This window comes from Athene noctua, chromosome 23 (genome assembly GCF_965140245.1).
Source record: "Athene noctua chromosome 23, bAthNoc1.hap1.1, whole genome shotgun sequence".
Taxonomy (NCBI): domain Eukaryota; kingdom Metazoa; phylum Chordata; class Aves; order Strigiformes; family Strigidae; genus Athene; species Athene noctua.
This window is the reverse complement of record NC_134059.1, coordinates 6,343,467-6,356,626: the sequence shown is the minus strand read 5'-3', so window position 1 is coordinate 6,356,626 and position 13,160 is coordinate 6,343,467. Positions and strand designations below refer to the sequence as shown.

Genomic DNA, 13,160 nt, shown 5'->3' with positions numbered 1-13,160 from the left:
AAATGGTACTTGACGTGCAGCCCTCCCAGCACCCAGACAAACCACAGCCACGGCTGAGCAGAAGTTTGGGGCACGGCTGTGGCCGGCGCCTGTTAACAGCTACCCTGCGGGGTGGATGTCCTCTAGCGGGTCACTTTCTAACCCCACCCCGCTGATAGCCAGGTTTTAAGACCAGCCAAGGGCACTGTCACACCTGCCTCGGTCTCATCCTGACACAGAGACCTGGCATGGCCGTGAGACGCTGCGAGCGGGTGCTGGGCCGTCACACCTCTGTGCTCAGGGACACGAAACCCGCAGAGAGGAGCCGGTGCTGGATGAAATCATCCCTCGCAGCCCCTGCGCTGCCTCACCCGGCCAGGCTGCCCTGAGCCCCTGGAAGTGGTGGGAAAATCCAGGTCTGAGCGTGGGGATGAGTAATGCTGCAGCTATCTCTTTCTTCCATCAATACGGTGTGTCCTCACACATGCCAGAGCTGGGCAAGAGCTTTTGTTTTGGCTGCTTTGGGAAATAATTGCATTCTTTTAATATCTCAAAACAAAGATTTACCACAGGGGCAACAAGACCACACGGGAAGGTGCTGCAGAATTACCCAGAAATGTCCATAAAAAGCCTTCGCGGGGGAGCATCTGAGCAGCCTGCAGACGTTTCCCTGTTCTGGTTGCTCCCTCCCAGGCCGTGTGTCCAGGAGGGCAAACCATGGTCCTGTGGCCAGCGTGGCCAGGCCATGCTTGCCCAGGCCTCTCCTCCAAATTCCTTTTTTTTTTTCTTTTTTTTTCTGAGAGTCCTGGGTGCATTGTGGCTCCTTACAGCAAACCACACCTCTGTGTGTGTCTTGGCCGGCTGTCCCCCTGTGTCCCTCTGTCTCTCTGTTCCCCTGTGTCTGTCTCCCTCTGTCCCCCTGTGCCCCTCTGTCCCCCTGTGTCTCTCTGTCCCCCTGTGTCCCTCTGTCCCCCTGTGTCTCTCTGTCCCCATGTCCCTCTGTCCCCCTGTGTCTCTCTGTCCCCCTGTGTCCCTCTGTCCCCCTATGTCCCTCTGTCTCTCTGTTCCCCTGTGTCCCTCTGTCTCCCTCTGTCCCCCTGTGTCCCTCTGTCCCCCTGTGTCTCTCTGTCCCCCTGTGTCCCTCTGTCCCCCTATGTCCCTCTGTCTCTCTGTTCCCCTGTGTCCCTCTGTCTCCCTCTGTCCCCCTGTGTCCCTCTGTCCCCCTGTGTTCCTCTGTGTCCCTCTGTCCCCCGGTGTCCCTCTGTCTCTCTGTCCCCCTGTGTCCCTCTGTCTCCCTCTGTCCCCCTGTGTCCCTCTGTCCCCCTGTGTCCCTCTGTCCCCCTGTGTCTCCTGCTGTGAGGCCGTGGGGTGCTTTGCTCCCCATCCTCCTCCCAGCGCCCCGGTCCTGGTCGGACCTTCATCCCAGTGGAAACCCTCTTCCCCCACTTCGGGTGCCAGCCTCTCCCTGCATCACCTTCTGGAAAGTCCCCACCTCCCCCCAGCCTGCGGGACACCCCCTGCAGCCCCCCCCTTTTTTACCCTCTCCCCAGGGCTGCCTCAGCGCCCCCCCCCCCTCTTTTCACCCAGCTTGCGGGTGCCCCCCTGCACCCCGCTCCGCACCCACCCAGCCCCCGGGTGTCCCCCTCCCACCCCGTAACGGGTCCCTCTCCCCGTAACCCCGTACCCCCCCCCCCGGCACCGGCTCCCGGGCGGGGCGGTCGCCGTGGGGCGACCAATGGGCGCGGGGGGGCGCGGCCGGCGGGGCCGCCGCTTTTAGCTGCCGGGCCGGGCCGGGCCGGGCTCAACCGGGCGGCGGCGGAGCGGGGGATGGAGCGGGCGGCGGGGCCGGGGCCGGGGCCGGCCGGGGGGGTCATTAAATCTCCGCGGCCGCTGATGAAGAAACAGGCGGTGAAGCGGCACCACCACAAACACAACCTCAAGCACCGCTACGAGTTCCTGGAGACGCTGGGGAAGGGCACCTACGGGAAGGTGAAGAAAGCCCGGGAGCGCTCCGGCAAACTGGTAAGGATCCCCCCGCCATCCCACTCCCCCCCCCCCCCCCCCGACCCTCTTCAGCCCTCCCCATCCCCGGTGCATCCTCACCGGGAGCCGGCGCGGGGGCTCTGAGCATCCTCGTCCCGGTGCATCCCCCCCGCCTCGCTTCACCCGGGTGCATCCCCCCTCTTCTCTTCGCCCCGGTGCATCCCTCCACCTCACCCCGGTGCATCTCCCCCCCCTCCCGCGGCACCGGCTCCCCCAGCCGGTACCCGGGAAGGCTCAGCCCCCGCTCCCGGCGCAGCCTGCGGGGAAGCTGCGGCGCTGCCGCTCCCCCCCGCCGGGCCCGTGCTGCGGGAGGGGGCAGCGGGGCCAAGGACAGCCCGGAGGGGCCTCGCACCCCCCCCTTCACCCCCCCACCCCGGGCAGGGGAGTCGCAGCTCCTCTCGCCCACTTGACCCCGTCGGGTTTCCTGGTGAAGGAGCCCGCAGGTATCCGGCAGCGCCGAGCAAACATCGCACTTGAGTCTGGAGGATTTTTCCCTTCCTCTCGCCCTGGTTCTTGGTCGGGTTTTGCCTCTTGGCTCTGGCAGCGGCCAACGAAGCAAAAGCTGAGCCCCCCTGAGTGTCTGGTGGGGGTCGTGACTCGCTCAGTTGACACCTCACACACACACCCCCCCAAGCGAGTGGCTTCAGCCCAGAGCACAGCTTTGCGGGGCGAGGTGGGGGCCTTCCACCCCCAGGAAAGCGGGGTGCTGCTCTCCTGGCAGCCCTGTCCTTTAGGGATCTGCACGGGATCACACTTGAAGGGGATTTCGCTGCCCCTGTTCAGCCCCGAGCACCCTGTGCTCCCCAGGAAGGGCTCTTGCCCCCCAGCCTGTCTGGGGACCGCGGGTGAGCGATGAGTGGCCACCTGAGAGCGGCAGGACTGGCCCTGCGAGGCTCTGAGGGCTCAGCAGAAGGGCAGGGTGTGAGATCGGGTCGCTAATGTGCCACAGGGGCATCTCAGGGGAAAAAAAACCAACTGTAAATCTGAGAGGTTTTCTTGTGTACGGCGACAGCTCTCGAGTCAGCTCTGCCGTTTCCATCAGCCCATCTGATTCTGAAGAAGCTGCTGTTTTGCTGCATAATCAGGGCCTTGAAATGCAGCTTCCACCCACAGACCCGGAGGGATCCCTCCCCTCGGGATGGGCGAGAAGACTTGGCTTTCCCTGTCTGCCCCGAACAAAGCTTGTGCAGAAATCTCCGAACTGCCCCAAAACTCACCTGCCCTGTGGAAGCTCCTTGGGACGGGGACTCGTTTGTCCAGCACCATTGGGCCAGTATAACGCAAATTAAATACACAGGCCAATGACTCCTCAATGAATGCTGGAGATAGTAAAAGGCTTGACTAACTAGTACCTCAGCGAGCTGGCCATGTAGGAACAGGAGGCTTAACCACAAATCTCTCCTCTTCCCACAAATTCTTTCTTGTAGCACTCAGCATTTCCGGACCTGTTTAATCTTCAGGCTTATCCCGAGCTGGGTTGTTATTTGCTCCTTCTCTAAGTGGCTTTCACTTCCTAAACGCCAAGGTGTGAGAGCAGGTACTGCTGCCTCCCCCAGTTACCCCTCGTGGGCTGTGCTGAGCCGACGTTACCGGCTGAGGCTGTAAAGCTGGAGCTGCTTCGTGCTGGGTTTTGCCTCTGGCTAATCAGAAACTGCCTCAGTCAGATGCCCGGAATATTGAACCATCTCGTTTTACTGCCTAGCTTTCTTTTTTCCTCTGAATTTTAACCAAACTACCCAGACTTAGCTCAGAGCAAGGTGTGTCTAATCAGTTGGTAGACTTCAGGGAAGACCAGGCTCCCACAGCTGAAGGATTTTTTGGGGGGCTTTTTTGAAAAAAATCCTTGTTTTCTGGTTAGAAATCCTTTAGGTGAAATGATGTTCACGCCTTTTGGTGGGTACCTCTGCTGAGTGCTGTTCCCAGTCCTTGGAAAACTGTTGTGTCCCTGAAATATCAAGCAGGTGGGGGAGAGAGTTGCCTGATTCTTTTTCCTTTCCTTTTGTTCTTTTTCTCTTTCCCTACATCTTTTGGTTTGAAGGTTCAGTAACGTGTGCTGTGGTGGTGCAAAGTGGCTCCCGCACCTGTTTGCGTGGCAGCATCTGGCCTTTTTTCCTCCCAGCCTGGTGTTTCTCCCAGCCTGGTTCCCGAGCGCTGGCCTGCAGCCAAGTCAAATACAAATCGGGACCTCCTGTGGGACTCACTTGCAGTGTCAGAAACGTATTTGTGGGCTTGCGTGGTGGCAAGGGGAAGGCAGCACCTGGAGTATTCCAAAGCAGCAAAGCTGCTTTTGATCTCCAGTGAGGGGCAAAGCCCGGTCTCTTCTGTGGTGGGTTGTAATCCATATTTCATGGAGCATGAAATGCTGCACTTGCAATCTGGAACAACTTCTAAAGTGCTGCCTGGGGTTGTAGCTTAATGCATCTTTCAGCAGGTGCTGAAAATACCTGTTCTGCCCCCAAAAAACTTTTAATTAAAAGCCTTTTTGACTTGGAAAGTACTCTCAGGTGCTCTAGGCTCCTGCTGCAGGATTTCTTGGGGCTGTTTCCTGCGGGAGATTCTTCTCTTCCCGTGGATGGTGGAGGCTGTGGCAGTGTCCCCATCCCCAGGGTGGCCTCGTGGCCTCCTCTGCCTCACAGGGAGACCCTCTGCTGTCAGCCCTCTTAGGCAGGGGGGGATGTTTTGGAACAAAGCTGCTTCTCAGCACCCCCGGGGAAGGATGGGATGGTCAAGGGATTAGATGAGCCTCCCCGGCAGATTAAATCATCCTGCCCTGAGTGGCTGGGTCCGCCTCTGAGATGGGGACCCTAACAGTGCCAAACCCTGACCGTTAGGCAGGCTCAGCAAGGAGAGCCCCGGGGCTCTAACAGTGCCCTAAACCTGCTGCTGCAGCCTGACTCCTGTCTGCAGGTCTCTAACTGCTGGCTCCTAGGCGAGGGCGTTCTCGCACTGCTGAATGCAGCCAGTGGCATCTCCTCAGGCTTCCCACGCTGGCAGCCTGGAGCCACTCCGTCTTTTTTACCAACAGTGGATCTTGCCCCGAGCCCCGGCTCAGCTGAGTATGTGTGTGAGCATCTCGGTCAGCAAGCAGATGTGCTGGGTGTACCCCAAAATGCTGAGGCTCTTAGGCTGGGTGTCAAGCTTTAGAGGGGAGGTGGAGAGGGTGAGTCAACAGGAATTTGGGAGGGCAGGAGCAGGCTGGCTTCACTTGCATTCTAGTGGGAGTCGGGTAATCAGGGGCTGGAGCAAAATATTGTTAAACTTTAACCTGTTAACCTAGCACAAAGGTCAGGGAAAATAATACCTGGCTTTCGCGAAGCTATTAAGCACTTTCAGAATTGCTTTGTACAGAAACTTGGGCCTGGGTTATTGAACTTCCCTTGGCCAGAGACCATTCTGCTTGATCGCTTCAACCCCTGGGACTGGTGCGGGCGCAGCGGTTCCCCAGCGTGTGGCAACCCCTGCCCTGGCCAGTGCTGGCCCGAAGTGGCCTGGCACAGCAGAGATGTGCTCTGGGGCATCTCTCACACGCCCATCTGAGCCCTTAAAATTGTCATGTCCTTTTCCCGTGAAGATGATGATGATGTGGCAGCTGAGATCTCGCTGCTCTAGGATCTGCTGTGGGTGCGATGGGCCTTGCTTAGCAAGGGTTGCTCAGACTTAGTCTGAGCCTTTCACTGCTTGCTCGGCTAGGTCTCAAGGAGCGAGGTTTCTGACCCCCCTAAATCAGAGGGAGACGAGGCCAAGCATCCATCCCGCAGAGCCAAAGGTGGAGGAGGGTGCCTGTGCCATGAGCATCGCTCCTGTGCTGGCAGCTGGGGCCGCTGGGTGTCCACGGCCCCTCTCCCCGTTGCTGGGAGACGGGTGCGGGGGTCCCTTTACAGGATTAATGCTGTTCCGCATTCTTGTTTGATACAAAAAAAGAGGTTCTGCTGGATTCAGTTGTAAATTCAACCCTAGGAGCACATTGTCTCTCCCCAGCCCCTTTCAAAGAGGATTAGAAGGCATCTATTCTCCAGCACTTACTCTTCTTTCTCCTCCCCTTTCCATTTTCTTGTAGAGGATAAGGTGAAAAACCCAAGCAAAAGCCTGGAAAGCAGCTCGCGTTGTCAGCGCTGGGTCTCCCGGCCGGCTGGAGCACAGTCCTGTGCCCAGGAGGGATCTGCTCTTTAATACCAAACTTTCTCTTACCTCTTACCTACATAATCAGCTCCTTGAAATAAGTATTTGCCAGGAAAACAAAACCTGTTGTGTGGTTGTTTTGTTTTGGTTTTTGTTTGGTGTTTGTTTTTTTTTTTTTTTTTCCTTTTCATGACCCCAAGAAGACGTTGTTGTTGTTGTTATCTTCCAAGTCATGTGTGCAGGTCACATTCCTTTGGCTGGCCGTGGTCCAGCGGTGGCTGTAGCCTGAGACACAATTCCTGTAAACCACGGCACATAAATGGGGAACAGGGCTCCTACCTGGAGGAGGAGGCTTGGGGAGCTCCTCTGGGAGGAACTGGCAGCAGGTTTCCCTTGGGGGGAGGTGGGGGGATCTTCTCCCTTGCACACAGCAACAGGACTTGGAAAGTATAAAAACCTAACTGATAAAGTTCACTTTTACTGGAGTTTTTTCAGTGGAGCTTGGCGCTCGGGTATGGCGTGCTTGGGAGGAGAAGCTGGGCCATTGACCTCTTGCTTGTGAGCCCCTTCCTGAAAGAGGGGGGTGGGTTCCTTGTGCTGTCACAGGCTTCGGGAAGCCACAAAGCTCCTGGCCCCGACAGCGGGGTGACCCTCTGTGCGTGTGCTCGTCTGCAGGTGGCCATCAAGTCAATCCGGAAAGACAAAATCAAGGATGAGCAGGACCTTGTGCATATCCGGAGAGAGATTGAGATCATGTCCTCCCTCAACCACCCCCACATCATCGCTGTCCACGAAGGTGAGCCCTCCTCTCCCCTCCTCTCTCCAGCAGCGTTCCGTTCCCGAGCGGAGCTCTGTGCCGTTGCCTGGGGTGTTCCCACCGCGCTGAGCGGCGCCGAGGGGAAGTACCTGCTCCAGAAACAGCCGCTTCCCATCCCATCCCCTCCTGCCCGGAGAGGGAAGCCAACTCCAAAAGTTTACGTGGCCTTTTGAAGCTGGAAGCCTCGGCGCTGCTGCCAGCAACAGGCTGTGCTGTGGCCGGGGACCCCCGCAAAGCCCAGCGCCGTGTGTGACTCTGGCTGTGCTGGATGCTCTTCCCCAGCCATGGCTGGTGGGAATCTCTGTGGCTCCCTCAGCCTGAGGCAAGAGCTAATCTCAGTACTGGAGTCCTCCTCATTCCCTCCCCTGGGGCACAGGGGAACCAACCGCAGGGTGCTGGGAGAGCTCCTGGTGCCATTGGGCTTGGCTTTTCGGCCAAGGCTGGGCTTTGCTCCTGGGGTGTCAGGGCAACACCAACTGAGGGGGAATTTCTGAAGTTCTAGCTACGACCAGACTTAGAGCAAATCTCCCGCTGGCTCAGTCTTTGCTTAAACACTGAATCCTTTGCCTGCACACCCGGTGTGTCCCGTGCTCTTCCTCAGGGCTGGCTCTGCCAGGGCTCACGGCGCTGGGCCAGCGTGTGGCCGGTGCCTGCGTTATCGCTGCCTCGCTGCCCTGTGGAGGTATCCAGAGTCCTTTTGTCCTCTAAACAAAAGCAAGTGGATTGGCTGTTCCTATGTGGTGTTTGCAAGGACTGAGTCACACTGGCTGCTGGAATTCAAAAATATTGAGGTAGCTTTCTGCAAACAGGAAGAAAATGCTCCATCTCTTGGCTTGAGCTGGAGCAATGGGAACGCACAGAAAAGCCACTTGGCTGTGCCAGCCTGTAGCTCCGTTGCCTTCCCCCTTGGCAAGGCTCTATCCAGCAAGGAATCACGTTCTGTGGCTGCAGAGGCTGCTGGGCCATCAGCCCCGGTGTCACTGTGGGGTGCAGGTGGATTCTGGCCATCGCTCTCCCACCTGCAGAACTCCCCGACACTTCCTCTTTTGCCAAACGGACTGAGGGCGCGGGGAATGGGGCCAGCAGTGTGTTTTAGTCTGTCAGGGCTCCACCTGCTCATTAAAAGACACATGCTAATGAGAAGTCCCTTAGCTCCCAGCACCCCTCCTAACACCCTGCGTCTTCCCATCCCCGCGCAGTGTTTGAGAACAGCAGCAAGATCGTCATCGTGATGGAGTACGCCAGCAAGGGGGACCTGTACGACTACATCAGCGAGCGGCAGCGGCTGACGGAGCAGGAGGCGCGTCACTTCTTCCGGCAGGTCGTGTCGGCCATCTACTACTGTCACAAGGTGGGTCGGCACCGTGTGTCCCACCGACCGCCCGGCAGGAGAGCGGTGGGGTCGGCAGGGCCAGGTCCAGGCGGAGGTGCAGCCGTTGGGGCTGGGTGGGGAAGCTCAGCCTGGGCTAGGAGGTGAGGGGAGCTGGTAGCCCTTGGCCTTTCCCAGGAGAGGGGTTAATCCTGCCTCTTATCTGAAGGGTGCGGCAGCCCTCGGGCTTGCGCGGAGGCAGTGCCCAAGCAGCTTTTGGAAAGTTCTCCCCTTGGTTTTCGGCTGCTGCGGTGTGGGACTGAGTAACCCGTCTGGGGAGTTATCAACTCTGTGCTACCTGCCCCGAGGGAGATGCCCGGCACTGAAAACCCAGCCATGTGTCACCTCTCTTGCACCCTGAAAGGGGTGTAAGCAGCAGGGACCTGTCCGGGGCTGTGGGGGAGCCGTGTCTGCCCTGGAGGGACCCTCGAGCCTGTGGGTCTCCCTGGATGATGCTCCAAGGCTGTGCCTGGTCGTGCCTCAGTCCTGCGTGCTCTTGGCAGGCAGGGGGGTTGCAGGGCACCTCCTGAACCCAGAGAAAATTGGGGGTTTGCTTATCTGGGCAGCAGCAGGTCCCAGAAAAGTATGGAGCTGTGCCCCGGCAGAGCTGGAACCAGCCGCTCTCGGGTTGCGTGACTGGGGAGGGTGCAGGAGCCCAGCTCGGCGCCGGGTGCTGGCGCCGGCACAGGGTGCCACCCAGCACGGGGAGCAGGTAGCACCCATGCCAGGACCTGGTTTACAGCCCGTCCTCATCAACGCACCCGGGGTTATTTACTGCTCCTCTGACTGCTGTCACTGTGTGTCCCGTTTGCGTGCTGCTGGGCCGGTGACCGGCAGTGACCTCCCCGCGCTGGCTGACTTCCCCTTCCTCAAACACGCCGTAAGCTAAACCCGGCTCTCCCTTCCCTCGTGCAGAATGGGATCGTTCACAGGGACCTGAAGCTGGAGAACATCCTTCTCGATGCAAACGGGAACATCAAGGTAAGAGGTTTGGCAGAGCCCGGCCACGCTTTGGCTGCCACGCAGCAAAGGGCTCTAAGGGACGCTGCCTGGTGTGGGGGGACTGGAGGTGGCCACAGCACCCCAGTTCCCCCCAGGGCACGTGGTTCTCCGAAGCTCTGGGACTGCTGGCATCAGCCTGCACCGCTCTTTGCCCAGGAGATGGGGGCTCAGAGGACACCTGTACCTGTCCCCCACTCTCTGTGCTGAGCGGGAGAGGCTGCAGAGGCAGAGCCTCTGCGCTGCCTCCTAAAGCCATAAAGTCTATCTGCCTGCTGCTGATAAGAGGGCAAAGTCTGAACCCTGAGGTCGAAGCAGGATAAGGAAAAGCTCTCCCAGGGAAAGTCCTGGTCCCCGTGCGTGCCAGCCGGGCTGGCTCAGGGGTGTGGGGCAGCTCCCAGCTCCGCTGGCCCCCAGTGATGCTTTTTGCCTCGGCCGGGAGCGCTGCAGCTGCCCCGGGAGGGCACGGCCGCAGCCGGGGATCGGTGATAAACAGGCTGCGGGGCTTTATCTCTGTAAGGGGTAATTTTCCAATTGGGAGCTTGCAAGCAGGGACTGCTCGCTGAGAGGTGACGGGTGTAATGAGGATAATGAATGCCTGTGTGCTGGGCGGAGCAGATAGGGACCGAAGCAGCCTCGTGTGGCGGTGAATGACCTGGAGGAGAGCCCAGCAGCTCGCCCTCTAACCACACCTTTGCGGCTGCCTCTGCTCCCAGCGTGGGGCTGGAGGGGCAAAGCCGCAGGGCAGCTGCTTGTTGGGAGGGGGAGAGGGGCAGGAGCAGCCTCGGGGGTGGAAAACCAGGCTGCTGCTGCTCCCTGGGGAGGCTGAGGGCACCCAGGACCAGGGGAACGCTGGTTTCAGCCAAGCTCGCAGCAGGAGAGCGTGAGGTGGCAATGCTGCTCCACCTGCAAAGCAAAACTCTGCTGCTTGATAACAGCTATAAACATCTCTCTAGATTGCAGACTTTGGCCTCTCCAACGTTTACCAGCAGGACAAACTTCTGCAGACTTACTGCGGCAGCCCTCTCTACGCATCGCCCGAGATCATCAACGGGAGGCCGTACAAGGGCCCGGAGGTAGGTTGTGCCTCACCCGTTGTTTGGGGGAATGTCTTGATACCTCTTCCCTTAAACTTGGGAAAGCGCTGACTCTTTTCCCAGTGGAGCATTCCAGGCAGAGCCCTGCCCGTGTGGTTTGGAGTAACAGGTCTCCTAAGACCAAGCACCGCGCGGTCGGTGTGGGGTGGCCACGGTGGGATGCAGGTGTCTGGAGCTGGTCCTGCCCCACACTCTGCCCTCCCCCATGGCTGCTGCCAGCCCGGGAGCTGCCGCAGAGGCTCTGGTGGGGGGTCCTGCCCAGTTGGGGTGGGGGCCGGGGCAGCCTGGCCCTGTTGCCCCCCTCCAGGCTTGTCCCTCCCTCTGGCAGGTGGACAGCTGGTCCCTGGGCGTCCTCCTCTACATCCTGGTCCATGGCACGATGCCCTTTGATGGCCACGACTACAAGACTCTGGTCAAGCAGATCACGAGCGGGGACTACCGGGAGCCCACGAAGCTGTCAGGTAGACAGACCCCAACCTCCCTGAGCGTTTCCCCCCTCCTTAGCATGTTCCCTTCGGTGCCTGACCTGCCTGTTCCCCAGATGCTTGTGGACTGATCCGATGGATGCTGATGGTGAACCCGGAGCGCCGTGCCACCATCGAGGACATTGCCACGCACTGGTGGGTGAACTGGGGCTACAAGGTGCCCATCGGGGAGCAAGAGCTGCTGCGGGAGAGCGAATCCCCCCTGGCCACGGTGGCAGAGTGGCTTCGCCGCTCCTCCCGGCCCCTCCTGGAGAACGGCTCCAAGGTGCGATGCTTCCTGAAGCAGCACATCCCCGGCGTGGCCCTGGAGCGGCAGCGCTCCCTCAAGAAGTCCAAGAAGGAGAACGATGTCTCCCATGCGCTGCAGGAGGTCGCCCTGGCCCCAGAGAACCCTTCCAAGTCCATCCTCAAACGGCCCAAGGGCATCTTGAAGAAGAGAAACTCCTGCGAGCAGAAGGTGCCCGGCCCTGGCCCTCCGTTGGCAGTGCCCGTGGGAGAGGCAAAGGGTGAGGATGGTGAGGTGGCTGCTGCAGGTCTCACCCAGATCCTGTCCTCGGGGATGCTGCCTTGCAGCGCGGGCAGTGGACCTGTGCCCATGGCCGTGCCCAAGAAGGGAATCCTGAAAAAGCCCTCGACGAGGGAGTCGGGGTATTACTCATCCCTGGAGTGCTGTGAGTCCGGGGATGTCCTGGACGCAGGGAGCTTGGACCTCGAAGGGACTGTGTTTGCTGACAATCCCTCCCCAGAGCAGGGCCCCCAGGGTCTCCCCACCCGCCGAAAAGGCATCCTCAAGCACAACGGCAAGTACTCTTCTAGCAGCATCGAGCCAGAGAGTCCCCCCAGGGAGAGCTTCGGGCGCTTCAGCGAGGTGCCCCTGCCCCAGGCACCCCGCGCCCGCCCATCCAGCGCTGTGAGCGAGGACAGCATCCTCTCCACAGAGTCTTTTGACCAACTCGACCTGCCCGCCCGTGTCCCCCACGGTGGTGGGGGCATGCGGGGCTGTGTCTCTGCTGACAGCCTCCTCCGCCTGGAAGAGGAGGAGGAGAGGGAGGAAGGGCGCAGGTTGCGCCGCTGGACTGTGACCCATTGCCGGAGCCCTCTGGGAGAGAGCAGCTTGTCGCTGGCGGGCTGTGACAATGTCACCGAGGTCTACCGGCGTGCCGTGGCCATCGGCCTGAAGCTGAGCTGAGGGGACCCCTCGGCAGGGCTCCCCGGGGTGGTGTGTGCTGGGGAGGGGGACGAGCCCTCCCTGCCCCGGGAGTGTTGGTGCTGCTGAGCCACGTCCCACATATTTATTTTGCATCCTTGTGCCCCTCGGGGAGGAGTGTGGGTGCAGGCAGGGAGGGAGCCGTGGTGGCTGTGGGGCATCGGTGGGGGGATGCCCCAGGGCCGGGACATTAAATGGACCAAAGCCCCAAGTGATCCAGCCCCATGGAGGGGCTGGGGTGTGGGGGGGTGTCCTAGAGGCTTCTCCTCCCCTCGCAAACAGGCTCATCTCATCTTGGGAGCAAACCAAGGGGTTGGGGGATTATTTTTTTTTTTTTCCTTTGCACTGTTTTTTGGCTGCACAAGATAATGGATGGGGCAGGTGATATACCTCAAACAAGCTGGAGATGTAGCAGGGTGCTGGTGAGGGGCTGAAAGGTGCTTCCCTGGCCGCTTCCTGCGGGCTGGGCTCTTGGGACATGCTGGCAACGGGGTCCAAACCCCCCAGGCCCCGGCTCTTCCCTCTCCTGTGCTGAGAAACCCAACTGGATTTGGCCAAAAACCCCATCTGAGAACACGCTCTGATGCTAACATTTTTTCTTAATGTTGAAAAGAGGAAAAAAAAAAAAAAAGTGCCTTTGGTGAGGCACCGCTTCTTTATTTATTGCCTTTGTCTGATTTGATGTAAAACTGAGCAGCGCGGGATGTGTTTGGCTCCATAACATCCACCCAGAGGTTTTTCACGGGAGGGTGGAGGTGTCTGGGCTCTTGTCTCATGTGCCCCATGTTAAAGCTCCGTTGCACTATTACCGTGTGTTCGCTGGCCCTTTCCCTTCTCCAGGGTGTGTGTGTGTTGTTTTTGTTTTTTTTTTTTTTTCCCCCCTCCTTCCTACAAAATGGTCTTGAGAAACCGATTAAATTAAAAGCGAATGGGAGTTGTTACCGTGACTGCTGTGCCGCTGCAGTGTTGGGGGGGTGGGGAGGTGTGATGGGGTGCTGCTGCCAGGCCCAGCCTGGTGGCTCCTGAGCTCTTTCCCACCAGAATG

General features: G+C 59.4%; 1 protein-coding gene across 1 annotated transcript; it reads left to right on the top strand.

Moving 5' to 3' along the window:
* The first annotated feature begins 1,806 nt into the window (after window positions 1-1,806).
* NUAK2 (NUAK family kinase 2) lies at window positions 1,807-12,774 on the top strand. The gene is made up of 7 exons (XM_074925373.1): window positions 1,807-2,001; window positions 6,817-6,937; window positions 8,158-8,309; window positions 9,243-9,308; window positions 10,283-10,402; window positions 10,752-10,884; window positions 10,965-12,774. Exons 1-7 carry the CDS (start codon window positions 1,807-1,809, stop codon window positions 12,095-12,097), a joined length of 1,920 nt encoding a protein of 639 aa, XP_074781474.1. The 3' UTR covers window positions 12,098-12,774.
* The last annotated feature ends 386 nt before the right edge of the window (window positions 12,775-13,160 follow it).